The sequence below is a fragment of the Tupaia chinensis genome, unplaced genomic scaffold, assembly GCF_000334495.1.
Source record: "Tupaia chinensis unplaced genomic scaffold, TupChi_1.0 Scaffold000421_1, whole genome shotgun sequence".
Classification (NCBI taxonomy): domain Eukaryota; kingdom Metazoa; phylum Chordata; class Mammalia; order Scandentia; family Tupaiidae; genus Tupaia; species Tupaia belangeri.
In genome coordinates, this window is record NW_006159926.1 from 1,478,339 (window position 1) to 1,500,891 (window position 22,553).

General features: G+C 41.6%; 1 protein-coding gene across 4 annotated transcripts in view; it reads right to left on the bottom strand.

Moving 5' to 3' along the window:
- Positions 1-22,553, bottom strand: part of ASPH (aspartate beta-hydroxylase) — a gene marked incomplete at its 5' end in the record, with an annotated part of 229,308 nt that overhangs the window by 56,313 nt on the left and 150,442 nt on the right. For all 4 annotated transcript variants that reach the window (XM_027774298.1, XM_027774299.1, XM_027774297.1 and 1 more), the window contains 3 exon segments: positions 6,077-6,214; positions 11,574-11,663; positions 15,196-15,294. In XM_027774298.1, coding sequence (XP_027630099.1) covers positions 6,077-6,214; positions 11,574-11,663; positions 15,196-15,294 — 327 coding nt within the window.

Below are 22,553 nucleotides of genomic sequence, written 5' to 3' on the forward strand. Positions count from 1 at the left end.
TAATAATAATTATTGGGAAATGCATGGAAAAGACATTGAATGATAAAGCGGGGAGATTGATGTCTCTGTATTGACCGACATGCATGGCATTCCCTTTTGAAAAAGCAATGGAAGTCAATGTAAAGTTATATGTAATCCAATGTAATATAAAGAAGATTATGATGATAATATAAATTTAAAAAAATGCAAAAAAAAAAACTGTTCAGTGAAAAAATTCAAATATTTAATCACAAAGAATGTTGGACTACCAACATATTACTGTGTAAGTGTTAGTCTTGTCCAGGCGAAGTTATTCATAAGCAATGGATTTCTTAATTAATTAAAGCCACAGTCTGCAGGAAAATGACAGAGGGTGCTTTTCTAATCCATCATTCCTATGCACCGTGCTGCGTCATTGGCAGAGTAATACTGGTAACTCCTCCAACGTAATCAAACCACAACACCAAAAAGGGAAACGCACGTGTGATACTGTTTGTATCATAACTGTTGCTCTGAAAAATACTGAAAATGATAGAAAAATTTTCCTCTTTTGCAATAATGAACGCAAAGAGTTAGGCATTAGGAAAAACAAATACAAAAAAGCTATTTTAATGTATGATTTTCAGGCAATAGCAAGTGGTGTGGTGGTTAGGGTGCTGGAATCCCACATGGCCAACTGTGGTTCAAGTCCCAGACCCGGCGGCTTGCTTTCTCACTTTCTCTCTCTTCCTGTGTCTCTATCTGGTGAGTGTACATTCCCTATAGGAAATTTTTAAAAATAATAATAAATACAATTAAATAAATAATTTTCTTTCTTTTCTTTCTTTCTTTCTTTTTTTTGAAAGTATAGTTCTCAGTTGCTATTGGCTCTTGAATCTGCAATGTTACTATAGTGGCTTCTATGCATGTGACCTTACATCAACTTAGCCATGGAATAGTGTGGAGGGAAAGACTAACTTCAGGAAAGAAAAAGCAAAACTCTTAAAGTACGATAGTTTTTCTTCAACTTACAACAATTTTTTTTCTATTTCCAACCTTGAACAAAAAAATCTTTCATTTTTGTTCCAATTTCTATGTCAAATACCCCCAAGGCACTTAGCACTTACATATTTGTGATTTGGGCAGCAACCCATTCAAATTTAATGAAAATAAGCCCCAAGGAGAAAACTGCACTGGAGTGTTTTTTCCTGAATATTTTCATTTAGTTGCATAATCCCCAGTTTCCAGAGCTGCCAAATTACAAGCTACAAAATGAGGGAGGACGATGACAATTCAACAAAAGGGAAAAACACAAATGATGCATGCTAGTGCAGTGTCTCATGCCTTTAAAACAACTGCGATCCGGGGCCAGCAGTTGTCATGGAAGTTCAGGTGCTGGAGCCCACAGAGTCAATTCCACTGTTTAAATCCTGCTCCCTGTAGCTTGAAAATTATGCCAGGTGCGTGTGTGTGAGTACCCAAAATCCCAAAAGAAAATGGAGGAGAGTAGACTGCAGCATGGCAAGCCTTCCTGGGGAGTGATTCTAACTTCCCCTTTCTCTTGCTCTGTCTCTTTCCAGAGAATGTGTGCATCCTACAGAAAGAAAAACATTGCTATCTACACCTCACTGGAATATACAGTGAGAATAACTTGAATAAAAATGTGCTGTCTACAGTAGTTAAAAGTATCTTACAGGGCCAAAATCTGGGTAATTATTCTGAAAGTATTAATATTTTGACCAAACACAGCGGCTACTAGATTTAGGTTTCCATGTTAAGATGTCAATAGCTGTGTGATGATCCATGGCGGTCGTTATATTCAAATCTGTAGTTGGAAAATGGAGCAGTATCTTGTCAACTAGATAGTCAATGGACCCTGGGTTTCCTCACATGGCAGGCTCTTTGATGGTCATAGTCATTATTAGCAAGCAGTCACTTTGAAATTCTTTTTTTTTTAAATTAACATTTCTGCAAACAAAGGTAGATAACAAAGGAAAGTGCTATTGCACTGCACTGAGTCTTAACTGTGAGCTGTCACACACGCTGAGATTCCATATTGAAGGTGACTGTGAACATTAAGGCCTTGCTTTTCTTGTTAAATAAAATGGAGCTTAAAATGGGCAGAGCTGGGATCAAGAGATGGCGTAATGGTTATGTTGCTGGACTCCCATGTAGTCGACCAAGGTTTGAGTCCCAGACCCAGCAGTTTAAAACTCAGGCTGGGCACATGTGTGTATGTATGCCGAAGATCCCAAGAGGTGAATGGAAGAGAAGGGATTGCGGTGTGGCTATCTCGTGCCACCCCCCCCCCTTCGGGGGGGGTGATTTGTTGCTTTCTGTCTCTGTTTCTCTCTGCTGTCTCTCTGGTGAGTGCACACACCCTACAGCAAAAATCATTCTTAAAAAAAAAAAAATAGGCAGAGCTACAATCAAGAAGTCCAAGGAAATAGAATTATGAAACAACACCTGACTAGCACAAAGAAGGATACAAGGCATAAGAGCAGGCATCAGTAACTTTGAGGGCAGTAGTGGGGTTGGGTCACAGATAATCTTATAGCCTTTTGCCTCTAATTCACCAGGACTGGCAATCTGACTTAAAGTAGCTCAATCAGACCGAAGTGCACGGTTCCTCTCCCTGGCTGGTGGAGAGTTACCCCAGTAGGCTGTCCCAGCCTACTGCCAGCTACTTGGTGTCAGACTTTGCTCGTAACTGTGAGTGCTCATGGGGCATGGTTACCAGCAGTAGCAGAGGGTTTGCCTGAAGGTTTCTAGAACACTTTTTAGGCCTGGTGTGGAGATTCAACAGAGTTATGGAGCCACGAACATTTTCCAACTACGCTACTCCATTCCAGTTGCAGTGAGCCCAAGGACAAGGGTGCAAGGAGGAAGTGCAGAGCCAGGAAAAGCCTCCCCTGGCTAGACCACCCCTGGAATCTGCCCTACTGCTAGGCTTCCAGGCTTGTGAATCAACCAGATTTTCTCTCATCTAAACCAGGTCTGAACTGCATTTCTGTTACTTGAAAGCATCTAAGTTACAATAGGGAAATAAACTCATTAAAAAAAAAAAAGAGTAGTAAATGGTAGTGAATAATCAGAAGAGCTCAAGAGTACCCATCTCAGGGAGAATGGAATTTTCCAGGGGAAAGGATCACCAACAACGCTAAATATAGTAGATTTATCAAGGAAGATGTCGCTCCTGTACTGTGTCTGCTTTGCATATGAAAGCCCTGGAATCAATCAGGTCACTGTCACCATACCACAGTCTGCTGTACTATAAAACAGTCAAAGGCGGACTGATGGCAGCCTGCTTTACAACTGGATTATGAAGATGAACTACGCTTTTATAATGAAATACAGAAGAATACATTCAAGTAAGATCTATTTACTGTAAGTATATTCAAAATTCTCTTTTCTCCAACTGGATAAAATTAATCAGCGAAGTCTTCTAAGTCTTGCATATTTAAAAAAAAATTTTTTTAGGCTTTTGTCATAGGGCATGCATCCTCACTGGAGAGAGACAGAGAACGACAGAGAAAGGGAAAGTGAGAAATCACCTCCCAGGGGGGTGGCCACACCGCAATCCCTCCTCCTCTACTTTCCTCTTGGGATTTTGGGCATGCACGCACTCACATTCAGTGTGATTTTCAAGTCACCAACTCTGGGACTCAAACTAGAGTTGGCCATGTGAGTCCAGCACCCTAACTACCACGCCACCTACTGGCCCAAGTCTTACAGATTTTTAAAAGATGTTCTTTAACAAGAAAAATATGAAACAGTTTAAACGTATGAAGTGTCTTTAAAAAGTCTATGAAAATGTGTATTATGGGGACCAGCAGTGGGTGAAATAGCTATGTCACTGGACTCCCATGTAGTCGACTATGGTTTGAGTCCTGGACCCGGTGGCTTAAAGTCACTCTGGGCGCATGTGTGTACGTGCCCAAGATCCCGAGAGGAGAATGGAGAAGGGATTGCGGTATGGCCATCCCCCCATGGGGTGATTTCTCGCTTTCTGTCTGTCTCTTTCTGTCTTCCTGGGGAGCACTCATGCCCTATAGCAAAAACTTCTCCCCCCTCCCCCCCAAAAAAAGAAAAAAATAAGAAAATGTGTATGATGAAAATGCTATGCATGGATTTCAAGATTGTTGCACCAAAATAAATTGGTGCTTTAATTCCATTTTTCCACAAACTTATGAAGTCCCTCTGGATCCCTAAAGGTAGAAAGAACAAACCTCCATACATTCGTCACCCAGATTCTAGAATTATCAAAATTTTGTCGCTTTTGCTTTGTAAAACCAACTGTCTGAAGATCAAAATAAATTGTCTTATATTTCTTATATATTTGACAAATAGACTCAAAGATCAGAACATGGAAATCCATTTAACCCAGAAGATATGTATCATTTTTACATTTTACAGTGTGAGTAGAAAACAGTATTACTGAAACCATGAGTTAATTAACTGTAAGTCCCATTTTATTAATGTTGCTAAGAAAAAGGAGGGGCTTATCAAAGCAAAAGTGCATGTCTGACCAGCTTCGACCAAAGTCACAAAGTAGATATTTAAGGGTCAAATTTAAAATCCCAATATAAAAACTTCAATTTTTAAAAAACTATTAAGTTAGAATCTTTAATGACTCTGTTGTACATACCTGCTACAAAATTTTCTAAACATATTCATACCCCAGCACCAACATACATCCCACAGCTGTAGGAGCACTGGTTCTCAGAGTGACTGGTCCAGGGAAACCTGGGGGTTCCCTAGGCCCTTTGAAGGGGTCTGCTAAACTGTTTTCTTAATAATACAAAGATGGAATTTGCTCTCTTTTCATGTTCATTTTTTCATAGACACATAGTGGAGCTTTCTAGAGGTTACGTGACATATCACTGGGTGATATTAATGGGCGTCTGTGTAAAGTAGATGTACATAAGACTCTTTCTTTTATTAAACCAGGCATTAAAAAGGTTTGTAAAGGTGCCAGCAGATGGTATGGTGGTTAAGGTGCCAGACTCCCATAGGACCAACTGGAGTTTGAGTTCTAGACCTGGCAGCTTGCTTCTCACTCTCTTTCTCTGGAGAGCACATGTGTCCTATAGCAAATTAAAAAATAATAGTAGTAATAATAATTTAAATTAAATTTAATTTAATTTAGTAATTCTGGAAAAAAAATTATAAAACTGAAAAGCAATTCAGATCTTCCTACTACATTTTGTTTTGAACATGTAGTAGGAACTACTACATGTTTTGAACTTCTTAAAAAGTTACTTATGTTGGGACCAGCAGATGGTATAATGGCTACATCGCTGGACTCCCATGTAGTCGACGGGGGTTCAAGTTCTGGACCCAGTGGCTTAAACTCACACCGGGCGCATGTGCGTCTGTGCCCAAGATCCCGAGAGGAGAATGGAGGAGAAAGAGATTGTGACATGGTCATCCCCCCGGGGGGTGATTTCTCACTTTCTGTCTCTGTCTCTCTCTGTCTTTCTGGCGCGCGCACATGCCCTATAGCAAAAACCTCTCCAAAAAAAAGTTACTTATATTAGCATGGAATGGGGTTATTACTATTTTTTTTTAAATTCATATATAATTTTTTTTCATTTTTAATTTCTAATGATCATATTGATAAATATTGATAAATATAACTCACATCAACAAAAATTCCTTGGTCTAGTAATATACTTTTTTCTTTTTTTTTTTTTTTAGTTTTGCTATATTGCACATGTGCTCACTGCAGAGGGACAGAGAAAGTGAGAAATCACTCCCCAGGCAGATGGCCATACTGCGATCCCTTCTCATCCTCTCAGGATGCTGTGCATGCATGCACATGTACTCAGTGTGTTTTTCAAGACACTGGGTCCAAGGCTCGAACTGCTCAGTTGACCATGTGGGATCCAGCCACCTTAACCACCACGCTACGTGGCTGGCCCCAAACTCCCTTCGCAATCATCTAAACAAAATTTATGGCTGATGGGATGGAATATCTTTTCTATATTTTTTTAATAAATATCACTGGAAATAAAATCTATTCCCTCCCTGACATTCCTCTCCATGACAAACATTCTCTAATTTTGAGTATGATGCACACAAAGATTAGGAAAGGACGCTTTAAGTGAACGCTCACCTTGACCAACTCTGTGTAGCCTGTTTCTCTTGCAGTCCACCATGGCTGGGCCTTCAGTCCATTCACATTGTACAGTGAGCGCTGCCAAACCGACGCGAAGTGTCCTCGCTTGTGCCCAAGTTCGTACCATGTATAGGCCTGAAAGAACAGAAAGACTGCTCCACATCATGCTTCCAACAGAGCATTTACATTAATTGTATAATTAAAGACATATTAAAAAGAAGGTGTTTTTTAAAAGTTTATTAGTTCATTCCCTGAGCAAGAGGACAGATTAAGAAATGGGAGAAAGAGAGAAGATGCTCCCTTAACAGTCTTGAAACCACAATTCACCCCCCGCCTCAGCCAGCCCTGGATCACGGGCACACATGTACCCCGCATACTCAGGGAGGACTCGGGATGCAAACCCAGAACCTTCTTCCCATGGGGGTCAGCTTCACAGAGCGTGGCATAACTGTTTCACCATCATCTGGCCCCAAGAAGATACTAGTTTGGGACACTTATATAACAAGCTTGCTTGTTACATACCCAAATCTACTGAAATTAGGTGAACCTTGTTATTTCACTGGGTTTTCTATAATTACCTATTGATATAAATGAACATGTGGATTTGATTTTCACTTTTAGGCTGTTATCTCTCAAGGTTCTTGCCTCATTCTAAAGTGCCCAGAAAAATCTAGGATTTATTTGCTAAATAGAAAAATAATTTAAGACACCAAAGGGGGCTATATTTACATTGTAATTTTATCATTTAAGTTCTGTTTTTATGTTTTCTTTAAGAAGAAAGGATTATGATTGTAATAATTTCTTCAAAGATAGCTTTACTGAACTGGGAAGCTAAAATGGACAGTGATTTCTTTTCCTATGCACTTTCTATGTCCACATTTAAGAAGGCAACCCCAAGGTGATAAGAGTGCAAGTCCTCATTAAATTAACTCGACAGAATAGAAATTATGCGTTGGCAATAAATGTAGTAGTAGTCACACTGGATTTTTTTTTAAGAGGAACTGTTCCTACTATGCTTTTTTCTGCCATAAGGGCTAACATTTGTGGCTTTAGGCTAGCTGTAACTTGATACAGCTTGTCTCCAAGAAGACTAGCCTTTTCAGGGACAGCTGGCTGCAGAGCATGCAGCTCCATATGGCTCCTTCAAATGACGCCCCAAACATATGCTCTCCCTGGGGCCCTCCCCACACGCTTCCTGCACCCGCCATACTCTATTGTCTTTGGAATGGAAGGTGATTCTGGTGGTGCATTTCATCTGATCCCCTCCATGATTACAAGTCTGATCTAATAATTACCTTCGAAGAGTGACTTCAAATGTATGTGTGTGTGAGTATGCGTAATGCTTATAAGAATAAGCATTAATGTCAACTTGCATATCTTCTTCATGAAACTCTAGATAAGCTGTAGAGGCAAAAAATACTAATTTTAAAAAATCTTTCAAGATTCCTGTTTCCTATTTTCCTTCATTAGGAAAATGAAGAGTGACAGTAACACCAACTCCTATTTTCTGTAACTTTACACTTCTCTACCTGCTTTTACATGTGGAATCTCACTTGAGCTATGGAGATATATATGTATCTATCTATCTATATATATCTCCATAAAGAACCTAGCTCGAAAAATTCAGTGAGACTGCTTTTCTTTTTCCCCCAAACATCCACCTTACACTAAAAATAGGAGAAAATCAAGCTTTTGAATAAGCCCAGACATCTCCATTTTACACATATTGAAATTGAGATTCATAAAGGCAGACTATGCTGACTAGAATCCAGGGCTCCTGATTTCATCTACTCTCTTTCTATCTTCGCATAATTAGGGGAAAAAAACATCACAAGTGATTTTATTTATCTTTCTCATTACATCTCAAATCAGGAATGCATATACTAATTATTTTTAAATGCTTTCTTTGAAATACACGTAAGTTCTAGCTAGAGTTTCTGTTTTTTTTTTTTAAACCATACACTTAAAATGGCTAAGTATTGTTTAATTTAAAATAAGAGCATTTCACTTTTAAGTTAATTCAATTATTATGGTTATTTTTGTCCAATTTGCATTTGAGGTTGTATTACCTGTATGTTTTGGTATTAAAAAGCAAATTATAATATTATAATAATAATAGCAGATGAGGGTTTTTGAAAATTTCATACTCCATTAGTTTTTGAGTTACTAGCAATTCACTTTAAGAACTAAGCACATTGTTAGACTAGTGAGAACAATAGTTATAGGAAAACCAAAGCAGCAAATATTATATTCTGGTCTAGGAGTTCAGAAGTCTTCCATTTTATTCTGGCCTTTAATATTCACCAGGCTGGTCACCTGGGCAAGTCACTTCACTGACAATGGGATGTTTAAACTATTTCCTAGATATTTTCTGACCCTCAAAGTAACTATTGTTGCATCCAAAAGTACTGTTAATTTTCCATTCTTCTGTCAATTGACTTTTAGGAGAAACAAAATTGTGAAAATGATGTAACGGGAATTAAAAAAAATCACATATATATATATGTGTGTGTGTGTGTGTGTGTGTGTGTGTATCCATAAAGAACCTAGCTCAAAAAATTCAGTGAGACTGCTTTTTCTTTTTCTCCCCAAACATCCACCTTACACTAAAAATTGGAGAAAATCAAGTTAGAATCTCTGGATATCTCCTTGTTACTCCCTCCTTTCTAATCAGGAATTTTAAAACAGACAAGAAAAGTACCTGGCCACCCTCCTAAATGTGTTTTATAGCAATGCCTTCTCATCTTTTCACATTATTGCTTTGTATAAATCACACACACACACACAGAAATAGTATGTTGAAAGATTTCAACTCAGAAAAGCCCAGGTGGCGTCTGTGGACTGGGCTGTCACATGTGGACCTGCCACAGTCTGCCCTGCTAGGAGCCTCATCGCAGGCCCTGGAGACACTTCTGTAAGAATGACTGGCTGCTACTTGCCTAGGAAGGATCCTAAATGCCACCACATAGAAACAGGACACAGGATTTCATTTTATTTTACATCACAGACTTTTTGAGAATAGCGTGGGCTGGAGGAGACTAAACCAAGAAACAATAGGCAGGGTCTCACACCATCATTGGGGTGGCAGGTGCCAAAGGCTGGAATTTAGGCTGAGCAGGAGTCGGGGTGAGGTGGATGATGGACACCTGAGCAAGCCAACTCTGTAAGTGGCCCTGACCAGACTGGAGTGAGGTGGAGAGGGAGGGGCTACAGCTGACTTAAGTCTTGACCCTATAATGTTGGCAATATCATCGAATGGGATGAAACACGGGACGAAACTGCCCAGAGGAAGACCAGTGAGTTGTTCCTGTGACGTGCGGTGACACCACACGGGCAGCAGACACATGGATCTGAGCTTAGAATAAACTTGATCTACACAGGATGTGGACTGGAGAGTTATGGAAATACAGGGGGCAACTGCAGCTGAACTGCTACAAGATTATCATGGCTTTTCTTCCCCCCTTCTACCCATGCCAAATGAACCTATTAGAAAGATGTCCTTCAAAACCCATTTATTGTCAGTCTCTGCAGCACAAAGGCTGTGAGTTTGCATCTCAAGTGTCCATCTACCCTGAGAGTTGAAATAGAGTGCCATACATAAGAACAGGAAGGGGAGCAGTCTCCACATAGCCAAACTCAGAGCAGGACAGCCAATTCAGATTCCAACACCTTGCAGTGCGAATATACTCAAATGGGGTTTCCATAGGCTGGTTTCTGTTCTCTAAGGAAAAATTCTTATGACTTTTAAAATTCAAGAACTGTGCTCTTCTCCCATGTTAGTAATAATTAAGCTGATACAACAGTCCCATAGGTTCAAATCCCAAGCCCTTAGCGAGTGTTTAGTTGTGAATTCTCTGCCCTTGAATTAAAGGCTGTTTTCATCTAAGATGTGAGATAAATCAGAGACTTCTTTTATCTTTCTTTGCCCTGGACCATGAAATGTTCAAAGATAAATTAATTAGTGACAATTATATTTACAGTAGTCAGACATGAACATTTACATACTGTAGCAAAATCATTCTCATCCCTTTCATTCAAAGAAGGTACAAGCATTTATAGCTAAAAAAAAAAAATGAAGAAACACAAAAAAATGATTATGGCAGCAGTTTCTTCTTCTTCTTTTTTTTTTTTAAAAGGCTTTCACCATAGGGTGCATATAATGGTCAGAGAGAAGGGAAGTCCCCAAGGGGGAATGGCCACACAGCAATCCATTTTCAGCCATTCTTTTCTGGGGATTTTGGGCATGCACACACATGCTCCAGCATGATTTTCAAGTTGCTGGGCCCAGGACTGGAACTGTGGTTGACCATGTGCGAGTCCAGTGCCTTCACTACCATGCCACCTGCTAGCCCCTTCTCCTTTCTTTCTCTTCACTTCCAGCGTTTCGTTTTATTTCAATTGACTGACTGAGTTGGTTAGAAGGGTAAAGGTAAAAATAAATAGAAACCTATAAAGAAAATAGTGGCAACTATCCAAATTTCCATTACCTCAAATTGGTTCATGTCCAACAAGTAATTACCCCTAACACCCCCTCTTCTTTTCTGAACCCTTAATTGTCCAGATGGGCCTATGTTCTTCTCAATTTTAGAAATCTGAGCTGTGTTATTCTTAGATGTCACCTGATTACATGTATAGAATGCAAAAGATTCCGTGTCTCACGTCATGCTTTTTTCCTCTAAGGACAGCCCAGTCTATACCCCCTGCAGGGGTGAACATTGCAGGAAAGGGGAGCTTCGCTACCCAGTCCAGCAGCACCATGGAAGCCATGATCCGGTACATGACGATGTAATGATTGGCAACACAGTGTTACGTTTACAGAAGCTGACACTACTCAGAAAATAGTAGTCATAGAGAAAACACGTAACTTCTATGTTAGTTGCTATATGTTTTGTGTCAGTATCTATCATTACTATAGCTACCTGTTCAGTTTAAATTTAGTATTTAATGTGTCAGAAGTTACACAATTAACCATTATGATTGGTGTGCTTACGAATCAACTGAATAAAGGCTTCTTTCTAAAAATAACTACTCATAAAATTCCAAAATAACACAAAAATCAATACAGGCAAATTGTTAAAATAGTTTTTTTTAAATTTAAACCCTTTCAGAGACATCCCTTCTTTTCATAATTTCAATATATTTTTCAAAGGCAGCAGCTATTTCTCTAGACATCCATAGACACACACAGTCATACACACACACACATATACACACAGAAATACACACACCAGCTTAGAGGTTGTTCTCTAATTACTTGATTTCTTTAAAGAAATTATAAAAGGTAAATCCTTGAAATTCTTTGTAGGATTAAACTGGAGTTGTTAGGTTGTTTTGAACATAGTCTAAATAGGTAAGTCATTCAAATTGCTGCCTTCAAAAGTTTATGCTCAACATAATTTTCCAATTGTAACTTTCTCCAAGAAATATTGCAGCCTCTCCCCTCCCCCCAGTCTACCCGCCATTAGCTAGAACAGGAAACTCACAATCCCTTTACCTCTTTGTTTCCAACCCTCTGCATGGCGTCCCCCAGGTGAAAATAAAATCTCCCATCATCAGTGCCAGGTTCCCCGGATTCTATTCCCTCCTACAGAAAGGACAAGTAATCATTTGGGAAAAAAAATTAACTGGCAATTTCATTCATTAATTTTCCAATGGCATATATCATGCAAACATCTAAGAATAAAAAAATACATCTCAATATTAAAATTTGTCAAAGGGGTTACATTATGCAAAAGCAAATGGAGGTCATAAACTAAATTTCTTTTATTATTCATGATAAAACACATGTGTGCACAAGACAGAGACAGAGTGAGAAGCACCTTCTACAGAGCATGTTCATGCTACAATCTTGTTCCTCCAGTCCTCCAGGATCCTGGGCCTCATGCCCACTCCTGGCATGTTTTCAAGCTGATGAGGCTGGGAACTCAAATCATGGTTGGCAATGTGGCTTCCAATCCCATAATCTGTTATGCTTCAGTTTATGCTCCACTGACTGGGCCATAATGATAAATTTTATACTACATTTATCATTAATTAATAGTGGTAGCTTGTAAAGTTAATGTGATTCTTTGTGTACCATCAGTGTGAGGGTAATCCTATTTCAATATTCCAAAAAATGTCTTTGGCCGAGTAGCCTTCACGTTGATTTTGCTCTCCAAATCTGACCGTATGTCATCTAGAGAATTTTCATTGCTGAAACAAAATGTTTAATTGCTCCTATTTGAAGTGATGGCAGCCTAAAGGCAAGTAATATTTCTTTCTACTCAAAACAAATGTGTACCTTTAAATAAAATTTTTATAAAACATGGAAGTTGATTAAAGTCAATCTGAATCTTTACAATGTCATCAAATGTCTTTTTCTTTTCTTTTTTTTTCCAGTTTTTGTTATAGGGCATGAGCACTTACCAGAAAGAGACGGGGTGAGGGAAAGAGAGAAATTGCCCCCCAGGAGGAAAGGCCATGCTCAAAACAAATGTGTACCTTTAAATAAAATTTTTATAAAACATGGAAGTTGATTAAAGTCAATCTGAATCTTTACAATGTCATCAAATGTCTTTTTCTTTTCTTTTTTTTTCCAGTTTTTGTTATAGGGCATGAGCACTTACCAGAAAGAGACGGGGTGAGGGAAAGAGAGAAATTGCCCCCCAGGAGGAAAGGCCATGGTTCAATTCTTGGGGTGAGGGAAAGTGAGAAATTGCCCCCCAGGAGGAAAGGCCATGGTTCAATTCTCTCTCTTCCACTCTCCTTTCAAGAATTTAGGCATGTATGCAAATGAACCTCGTGTGTTTTTCAAGCTGTCGGGTCCGGAACTCGAACTGTACAATTAGTCATGTGGGATCCAGCTGTCTTAACCAGCACACCACAGGCTGGCTCACAAATGTTGTTTTGATTAAATAATTCCCATTCTAAATGTCTAGCTGATTTGACCTAATCTCCTACACAAGGACTAAAATTGAGATGTCCAAACATAGAGAAAATATTTAAAGGATACATTTAGTAAAGCAGAAGGAGGCCGGCCATGACGGTACAGCAGTAATACAACACTCAGTGACACAGAAATCACATGAAAATGCCCTGGGTTCATGTCCTGGGCTTTCCCTGTGCAAGCCAGGTGCATATGCACCATGATCCCAACTGACTGAGGCTGAGCAGACTTCAGTGTGAAGACTCCGCTGGGAATCTCTCTGTCTCTTGTTCTCAGAAGAAATAAGCCAACTTATAACAAAATGAAAACGAAAAAGGTAAAGGCCAAAAAATGTTTAAAGGTCAAGAACTTCTAAAAGTCTGCATCTCCAATCCCTCTTCCCAGGAAGCCCATTATTTTTCTCATGTTGGGAAGTGCCAAGTAGCAGGATGGAACGGGAGAAGCATCCCTCAGGACCGGAAGAGAGCTGCAGCCAGCTCCTACCGACCAACACGCAGACGTCCTAGCTTGTCAGTGGGCCTCCCCAGCTCCTGCTAACTGCATTCCTACTGCAGTAAGAGTGTGATGAGGCCCTCCTGTGTCAAAGGAAATGTAAAGGGAACACTTTACATCAAAGACATGCATGTGCCCGCCAGGCCCTGGCAGGGAATGTAGAAGTTTGCAGAGACCCAGTGACAGCCAGAAAAGACTGGAGGTGTGCATCCACCTCCCTTAAGGGGGCCCCAGTGCTTGGTTCTGTGTGCAGGCTAGTGGAAAGACCTTTCAAGGAAAACTAGACATTTGCATGATTATGTAAAACATTCAGCTTCTCTAATAAAGCAAGCAACTAAAATTGTTTTTAATAAGAACAAATAAAACATGCAAATTATGCATGTAGTCACGGTTTGGGATCTCTCATTTAAGTCATGTGAGAGAGATTACAGAAGTGGGAACCAGAGCTGCTTAAAGAAAGTTCCTTGTTACCGGATCAGCTGCCTTTCTAGGGCATAACTACTACATATGTGTTACCATTCACATTACTACTAATCAAAATAAAATAAAATTAGAAATCGACTTCCTCAGTCACAGCAGCCGTGTTTTAGATGCTCAGAGGGCACGTGTGGCTGGTGACCCCAGCAGTGGAGAATCTGGATTAAGGCTATTTCCATCATGCCAGAAGTTCTGCAGGATATCCCTGAGCTAGACCAAGTGTGGGCTTTGGTGACTTGACTAGGATTCAATTAGACATTGAGGAAAATAAATAACAGCCTAACTAACCTTAATATTTGGGGCTCACAGCATAGGCACTTTGGGATTTGACCATAGTCTGCATTCACTGGCTCACCTTGGGTGGGTAGTCATGGGTCCTGTTAGAAATAGATTCAGTCAGGACCAGCAGATGGCGTAATGGCTACATCGCTGGACTCCCATGTAGTAGACTGTGGTTCGAGTCCCAGACCCAGTGGCTTAAACTCATGCTGGGCAAGTGTGCATGTATGCCCAATAAACAGAGAGGAGAATGAATGAGAAGGGATTGTGGCATGGTCATCCCCCCTGGGGGGTGATTTCTCATTTTTCTGTCTCCTTGTCTCACTGGTGAGGGCACATGCCCTATCGCAAAAACCTCTCCGGAAAAAAAAAAAAAAAATAGATTCAGTGTGGGTGCATCTGGTGGTGCAGTTGTTAAGGTGGCTGGATCTTACATGGCCAACTGTACGGTACAAGTCCTGGATCCAAGAGCTGGAGAAATGTGCTGAGCATGTGTGTGCATGCCCAAAACCCAAAGGAGGAGAGAGAGGAGGAAGGATTGCAGCGTGGCCATTCCAGGGGGCAGAGACGCACTTCTCGCTTTCCCTCCCCCATCTCTGCTAGTGCATGTGCCCTCTGGCAAAATTTGAAGAAAGGAACACTTAATGTACTGTCCAGATCTAAAAATAGTGAATTAATTTTTGTCTACTTTTGCCATTTAATTAAAAACGAGCAACTTCAGTTTTAGGAATATCGTGACGAGGTCTTTTTCATACAGTCTCTGCTCACACAGTTGGTATTTCTGCATCTGATACTCTCACTCGAGAGGTGCACACTACCTGTGAGGGCATGGTCAGCATGCACTTCCTAATCAGGGAAAAACTCAGCGGGGCATAATCCAGGGTGTCCGAAGGACCCAAAGACAGCAGGAAGACCCAAAGAGAGAAAGACCAGGCACAAGTACCTTTAAATAGGGAATGCTCTCAGCGATCCTGTTTTGCGCCTTCAGGATGAAGCCGTAATGCACCTTAGCAAAGCCATCATTGGGAGTCACATTCAGAACCTAAACTCAAAGAAAACAAAAAGCTACTATAATTGACCACGAATTCTACAAATGACTGTCAAACGAATTTGAATTAACCTTGCTATTCTTGGATTGGATTATGACATTACAGCTTAAAATATGATAGTACTTTGTCTCACTGCAATACCATTAAGCTTGAATGGCTCCATTTCCTCTCAACTCAACATGCTTCTCACACGGACATATTGGTTCCTCCACAATGAAGAAACGAATGAAAGAGCAATAACCAGTAAAGCATTGCTTTAACAATGCAAATCAGCAGAATATCTGTCAGTTGCTATGACTTCAATATCTTCTTAGTAATCAGGGGAAAATTGCTTTAAATTTGCTGTACTTGAAGATAACGCTGCATGGTTATTATACACTGCTTTATATACATTCTTTATACATTGCCTCAATTAAGAGAAGACTCAGATTTCCTTTCATAATATAACACAACTGATTTAGTCAACAAAAGTTTCTTGAGTGCCCAGGCCGTTTTAAAGACAGAGGATAAAACAGTTAGCAAACCCGATATTCTGTGATAAAACCTGGGTAAATATTTCATATACACCACATCATTGTGTACTATTAAATTCATTTATAATGACTGAAAGATAAATTATGCAAAATGCCTCTCAATTAAATATTAAAAGTGAGAAATCAAAACAACGTTCAACTTGCAAAGTGTTTAGATGAACTAATCTATAGAACAAGAGAATGATAAAGAAGGTTTGAGTTCGGTGCACGCAGAGAAAAGATGTGTCTCCCGTCTCCTCTCTTCACCCTTGAGCCAAAGTAGGAAAGGGAAGTCACGGTCACCAGGAGCCCTTAGACTGAGCGGAGCCCATGCCTTTGCTCAGTCCACACAAACATACTGCTGATACTAGAGTGTTTTCAGCTCACCCGGTCTTGCACCTACCTCATTTATTAGCCAATCTGATGAACACTTCCTTCAAAATACATTCAGAATCATACCACTTGTCACTTCCCTCACCTCTGCCACCCTGGTCCAAGTCTCGTCATTTCTCCCATCCTCCAAGGAACCTAACTGCCACTCTCTGCTGTCCAGTCCCTGCTCCTGGAGTCCACTCTCCATGCAAGGCCTGTGTGAATTTACAAAATTCTGAGCCAGATCCCATCTCTCTTCTGTTCCAAGTGAAAGACCAGGTCCTTGGAAGCACCTCTCTGGCCTGCCTTGTGCTGTGGCTCTCCACCTCCCTGGCCTCCTCTCCTGCTCCTACCCCTTCCAGCCACTCCTCTGAGGCACACTGGACCCCTGCAGCACCAAAGCAAGCCAACAGCACCCACACCTCAGGACCTTTGCACTTGCAGCTGTTCACTGATTCAGTCTCCCCCCAGGTATGCAAATAGTGCAGTCCCTGAAGAAGGAAGTCCTTGCTCAAAGGTTACCATTTGAGTGAAGTCTACCCCTGACCATCACCCCCATTACCCAACCCTCCACTGCTAGTCACTCTCCCACTGCTATGTCCTGGCTCATTTTTCTTCACAGCACTCATCACCACCTGGCCTACCACAATTTTTATTTCCTACTACTAAGAGGCAAGTTCTACAGGGGTCTTGTCTGTTTTGTTGCTAATCCCTAGTACCTGACATGCAAAAGGTCCCTGAGAAATCTGCACTAAATGCACGGAGTGCTGGCTGAGCTTTCCTTCCTCACTAGGTCTCTGACAACGCAGATCCTTTGTCTTCTTCTGCATCTTAGTGGCACAGGCCCAGAGCTAGATGCTGAGAACAAAATCAATAAATACCTCCGCAACTGAACTGGACCGAGGCAGACCATGTTTCTGCCAGCCTAACTACAAAGGGATTATTATAACCATTACAGCCACAAAGAAGACAATTCTGCTAACTGAGGGCAAATAGCCACTATCTCAAGGAATTAGTGAATGCATTCAGTTATGAGGCACTTTAGGACACACAGTACTCTTCTAAGCCCTGAACATACAAACATGAAGGAAACTACCCTCTACTTCGGAGTGCTCCCAGCCCACTGAAGTAGACCAATTCGCAAGCAGGTAATGATCATGGAAGATGGTGCAACCATGGAGCTAGGTGTGAAGCACACAGGGGCAATGGAGCAAGGCACCTAGCTCTCTCTAGGAGAGTGGGGGCAGAGGCACACTCAAGGTCTGAAGGGTATATAGGATGCGCAGGCGTTCACCAGGGAGAGGAACGTGGGAGGAGAAGGCATTCAAGTCACAAAAGAAAGGAAGTAAAAACAGTGGGCCAGAACAGCAAAGGGAATGTTGTTAAAATACAAACTAAAGGCAATTAGAAGAAACTGGAGAAGAGGGCTAAGTCAAATCAAATCACCTGGGGCCCTGTTTAGTATCACATACCAGATGAGCCCCTGGGGAGCAGAAAGGAGCTGCACACACATCTCCGTAAAGCTCTCTCTAAATACAGTATTTAGTATGAAACAGGCTCATGGCTCTCCTTGTACCACATGGTGGGCTGTCAGGGAGAAGTGGGGTTGGGGTGCTGCCCTCCCACTTGGCTCTTTAAGTCCAGGCTCTGTGCTTACTGCAGTTACTGTGTGAGTACGGAACAGATGGCAGGTGGTATTACCCAGCCGAAACCCACAAACCTGCTGAAAACCACAAGTCGTTTCACGATTTCTAAGAAACTGAGTTTGAAGGTAATAATGTCACACAGATTCTCTCTCTCTCTCTCTCTCTCTCTCTATATATATATATATATATATATATGTATACACACACACACACACACATATATAAATACATATATAAAATGCACATATATAATATATAATACACACACAGAGCACACACAACAGCAATGAGATTGGTACGGCCGACATTTCTACCTGGTAAACCTCTTTGCATGACACATTATCACGATAAAAAAATCATACAATCATAAATAATACATTACTAAAATATTGATTTTTTTTTTTTAGTGAGAATGAAAAGATTTTTTGGCAGATAAATAAAAAATAATTGACATGCCAGAGGTTCTGTGTGTGCACAGGACAGAGAGAGGGAGAGGAAGAGAGAGGGACAGAGACGGAGAACAAGCACTCCCCCCAGTTAGGCCTGGTAAGGCCACAGTCATTTAGTCATTTCCCCTGGGCCCTCCATTCCTTCAGGATCCTGGGCATGCACTCAGTGCCCAACGTGTCTTCCAAGCCACCAGGACCAAGGCGGAACCCCCACGGCTGAGATGAGATCAGGCTTCCTCTGCACTGCCTTAGCCACTGTGTTAGGGAATTGACCTGGCAGTTAAATAAAATGTAAAGAGTATGTTAAATATTTCATCTCATCTTTTATTTTTTAAAGTTTACTTATTTATTTATTCCATGAGTAAGAACTAACAGAGAGAGAGAGAGAGCGCAAGCTCTCCCAACAGGGTTTTTTTATTTTTTTATTTTTTATTTTTTTGAGAGGTTTTTGCTATAGGGCGTGTGCACTCGCCAGACAGACAGAGAGACAGAGAGATAGAAAGGGAGAAATCACCCCCCAGGGGGGATGGCCACACCGCAATCCCTTCTCCTCCATTCTCCTCTCGGGATCTTGGGCACACATGCACACGTGCCCGGCACGAGTTCTAAGCCACTGGGTCCGGGACGCGAACCGTGGTTGACTACGTGGGAGTCCAGCGACATAGCCATTACGCTAACTCCTGGTCCCCCAACAGGGTTTTGAAGCCACGACCTATCCCCAGCCCCAGCTAGCACAGATCATGGGCATGCACATGCCTGGCATATTCAGGACATGCACCCGAAACTTTCCCGCGTGAATCAGCCTTGTAGGGCACTGTGCTTTACCACCATGCCACCATCCAGCCCCTCACCTTATTGTAAAACTTGTTAATGGGTGTCTACCTTTTGCAATGTCTATAATATATTAATACACACATGTACACATAGCATAAACACGCAACTGTGTCACAGGTATCTGCTTGGACAGTTTGAGCAGAAGGGTATGATGGGTATATAGTCACACATTTGAAGACTACTGCTGTGAGCAAAGAGAGCCTCAGACTTGGGGCTGTGGGTGGGATGGTCAGATTGCGGTTTTGTGCTGATGAAGGTCAAGGGACAGCAAGTGTAGGCAGAATAAATCTGTACTGGTTCAGGACAAAGATGATGACCTCCCTGAGTTAAAAAAGAAGAGGACTGGGCCAGCAAGTGGGATAGAGGTTGAGGTGCTGAATCCCACATGGCCAATTACACAGTTTGAGTACCGGACCTGGCAGCCTGAAAATCAACCCAGGCATGAGCACATGCAAGCGTGTGCATGTGTGTGTGTGTTCCCAAAATCTTGAGAGGAGACTGGAGGAGAAGGGACTGAAGTGTGGTCATCCCCCATGGGGGGCGATTTCTTAGCTTTCCCCTCTTTCTCTGTATCTCTCTGGTACACACATACACTTTATAGAAAAAACTAGCAAAAAAAGATAAAAAAGAGAGAGAGGGGCGACTGGGGCCGGCAGGTGGCATAGTGGTTAAGACTCTCGACTCCTACATGGCTGACTGCAGTTTAAGTCCTGGACCTGGTGGCTTGAAACTCATGCCAGATGTGTGTGCATGCAAGTCTAAAATTCTAAGGGCAGAATGGAGGAGAAGGGACTGAGGAATGGCCATTACCCTTGGGGGAGTGGTGATTTCTCACTTTCTCTCTCTCTGTCTGTAGGATAAGCACAAATGCCATATAGCAAAAATCTCTCTCAAAAAAAAAGGGGGGAATTTTTAAAGTTGTGGTGGTTTATGCTACCAAAAGCACTGCTATTTGGAGGCTGAGGCTACGTGGGTGACCATGGTTTATTTCTCAGCCCAACCTCAATAGGCCAGGCATGGCAGCACATACATGCAGTCTTAGCTAAATGGCAGGAGGACTCAGATAAGGCAAGACCCTATCAAAGAATCTCTGTTTCTCTCTCGTTAAAAAAAAAAAAAAAAAAAAGAAGAAAGAGAATAAAAAAAGGGTGGGTGGGGTCAGGGAAGAGGATTTAGAAGAGTTTCAGAAGGGAAAATGAACACACATCAGTGATTTGGTATCAGACTCTAAACTCCGTGAGGGCAGATTCTATGTTTGTTTCATTAATGCCTGGTCTCCAGCTAGTGTGTGGGAGGTAACAAATGTGTGCTGAGTGATGGATTCGTGTGACGAGCTGGGGGAGGGACCATCTGGCCTGCTATATGCCTTCTGTGCAGGCGACCTGCGTAACTGGCAGGGTTGCAATGAAAAAGGGCGACACAGAAGGGCCTCTGGCAGCTCCCAAAGTGAGCGACACACCGGTCTGTTATAAAGCTCATCTCTTTGCTGAAACAAAAAGCCGCAAAAGCCCAGGAAAGGAACTTTTATTTTCTTTTTTTGGGGAGAGGTTTTTGCTATAGGGTACGTGCGCTCACCAGACAGACAGAGAGAGAGACAGACAGAAAGCGAGAAATCACCCCACAGGGGGGATGGTCACGCCACAATCCCTTCTCCTCCATTCTCCTCTCAGGATCTTGGGCACACAAGCACATGTGCCTGGAGTGAGTTTAAGCCACCGGGTCCAGGACTCGAACCACGGTCGACTACATGGGAGTCCAGAGACATAGCCATTACGCTAACTGCTGGTCCCCAGGAAAAGAACTTTCAATTTATAAATTTACTCAAAAACAAAAACCAACATGAAGAAAAATATGAAACCACAATACTAGCATTCTGAAAGCGATCTTTGATGGAGACATACACAGATGAGAATAAACTTCGGTGGAGGAAAAAGTACCCATTAGATACAGCCTATTAGCTTGGAAGTGAGAGAAGAAAAAAGCCAAGCGGCACACACGTATTCTGTCCATTAACGCTTCTTTACAAAGAAACCCACTCACTTGTCTAACATGGCTATACTTGAGCTTTTCTGCATCCTCTTATGCTTATTCAGGTGAAACTATGATTTCAAATGTGTAAGTACCAACTGTTACATTTTATTTTTCAAGATAAAGTAAAATCCTTCCCGTAGCTGAGATTTAGTGTCAGGTGGAAGGGAAAAACACACTCAAGAAAGAGTTTAAGAAGGTGAGGAAGGACAAATCCACCGTGGATTAGAGAAACTAGTATATATTTCAGGTCCTGACTTAACGTCAAATGTGCTCAGCACCCAGGCAACACTTGATCGTGTTTTTTATTTTTATTTAAGGTTTTGGCCATAGGACATGTGCACTTGCTGGAGACAGACAGACTTGAGACAGAGAGAGGGAAAGTGAGAAATCAAGCCCTCCCTCCCAAGGGTGGATGACCACACCCCAATCCTTTCTCTTCCTAGGATTTTGGGCACATATGCGAACATGCCCAGCATGATTTTCAAGATGCAGGTTAGGGACTCGAACTGAAGTCGGCCATGTGGAAGTCCAGCACCTTAATCACTCTATCACCTGCTGGCCCCTGATCATGGTTTTTAGATGGAATAAAGGAAGAGAGGGGAAAGAGGGATGGAGTGAGAGAAAGGAGAAAATAAAGAATTTTACAAGGAAGGAAGGAAAGGACGAGGAGGAAGTGAATGTTTCATATTTGTGGTCTCTGACAGTGACAGGATAATGGCCAGGGCTGCTCGAGTTGTCAGTCTGTACATTCACGAGGTCCTGGATCACTGAGCCACGTGATGCTCCCCTGAACCAGGTGGTGCAAGGTAAGGCTCTGAGAGAAAGGTTTTGGCCCCTGACAAATACGATGAATCACATGAATTACTTTATTTCCTGGGTCTTTGGTTCATGGCTCGTATTTTTAACACGGTGGGCTCAATCCACTCGCTGTAGATATTAGCGATGCTATAATAAGTCAAGGTCATATTTCTGCTCTCTCAGAAAGTATATAAGTTATGACAAGAGTTAAAAAGGCAACTGCCCCAAAATTGAATGTTTTCCAATTAAGCATCAACAGCAATTAACAGAGAGAAGCAGCACTTAGTGGGTGGACTGGTCCCTGGACTAAGTATATAACTGCTCTATTTGACCACATTTTAAACATGAAAGGAATCCCGTTGGCTATCACTGAGTGACAGCATTTGGACATAGGCTATCAGCTTGAAAATGATTGAGCAAAAGACCCAGATCAAAGAATAACAAGTAAATGTGTTCACCTTCTTTTTTTTTAGAAGTTTTATTTATTTTTTCCATGAGAGAGAGAAAGACAAAACTTAGCACCCCAAACAGGGTCTTCATGCCCCTCTCTACTCCCAGACAGCCTGGATCATGGGCACATGTGTACCCTGAGTATACAGGGAGGCCCTGG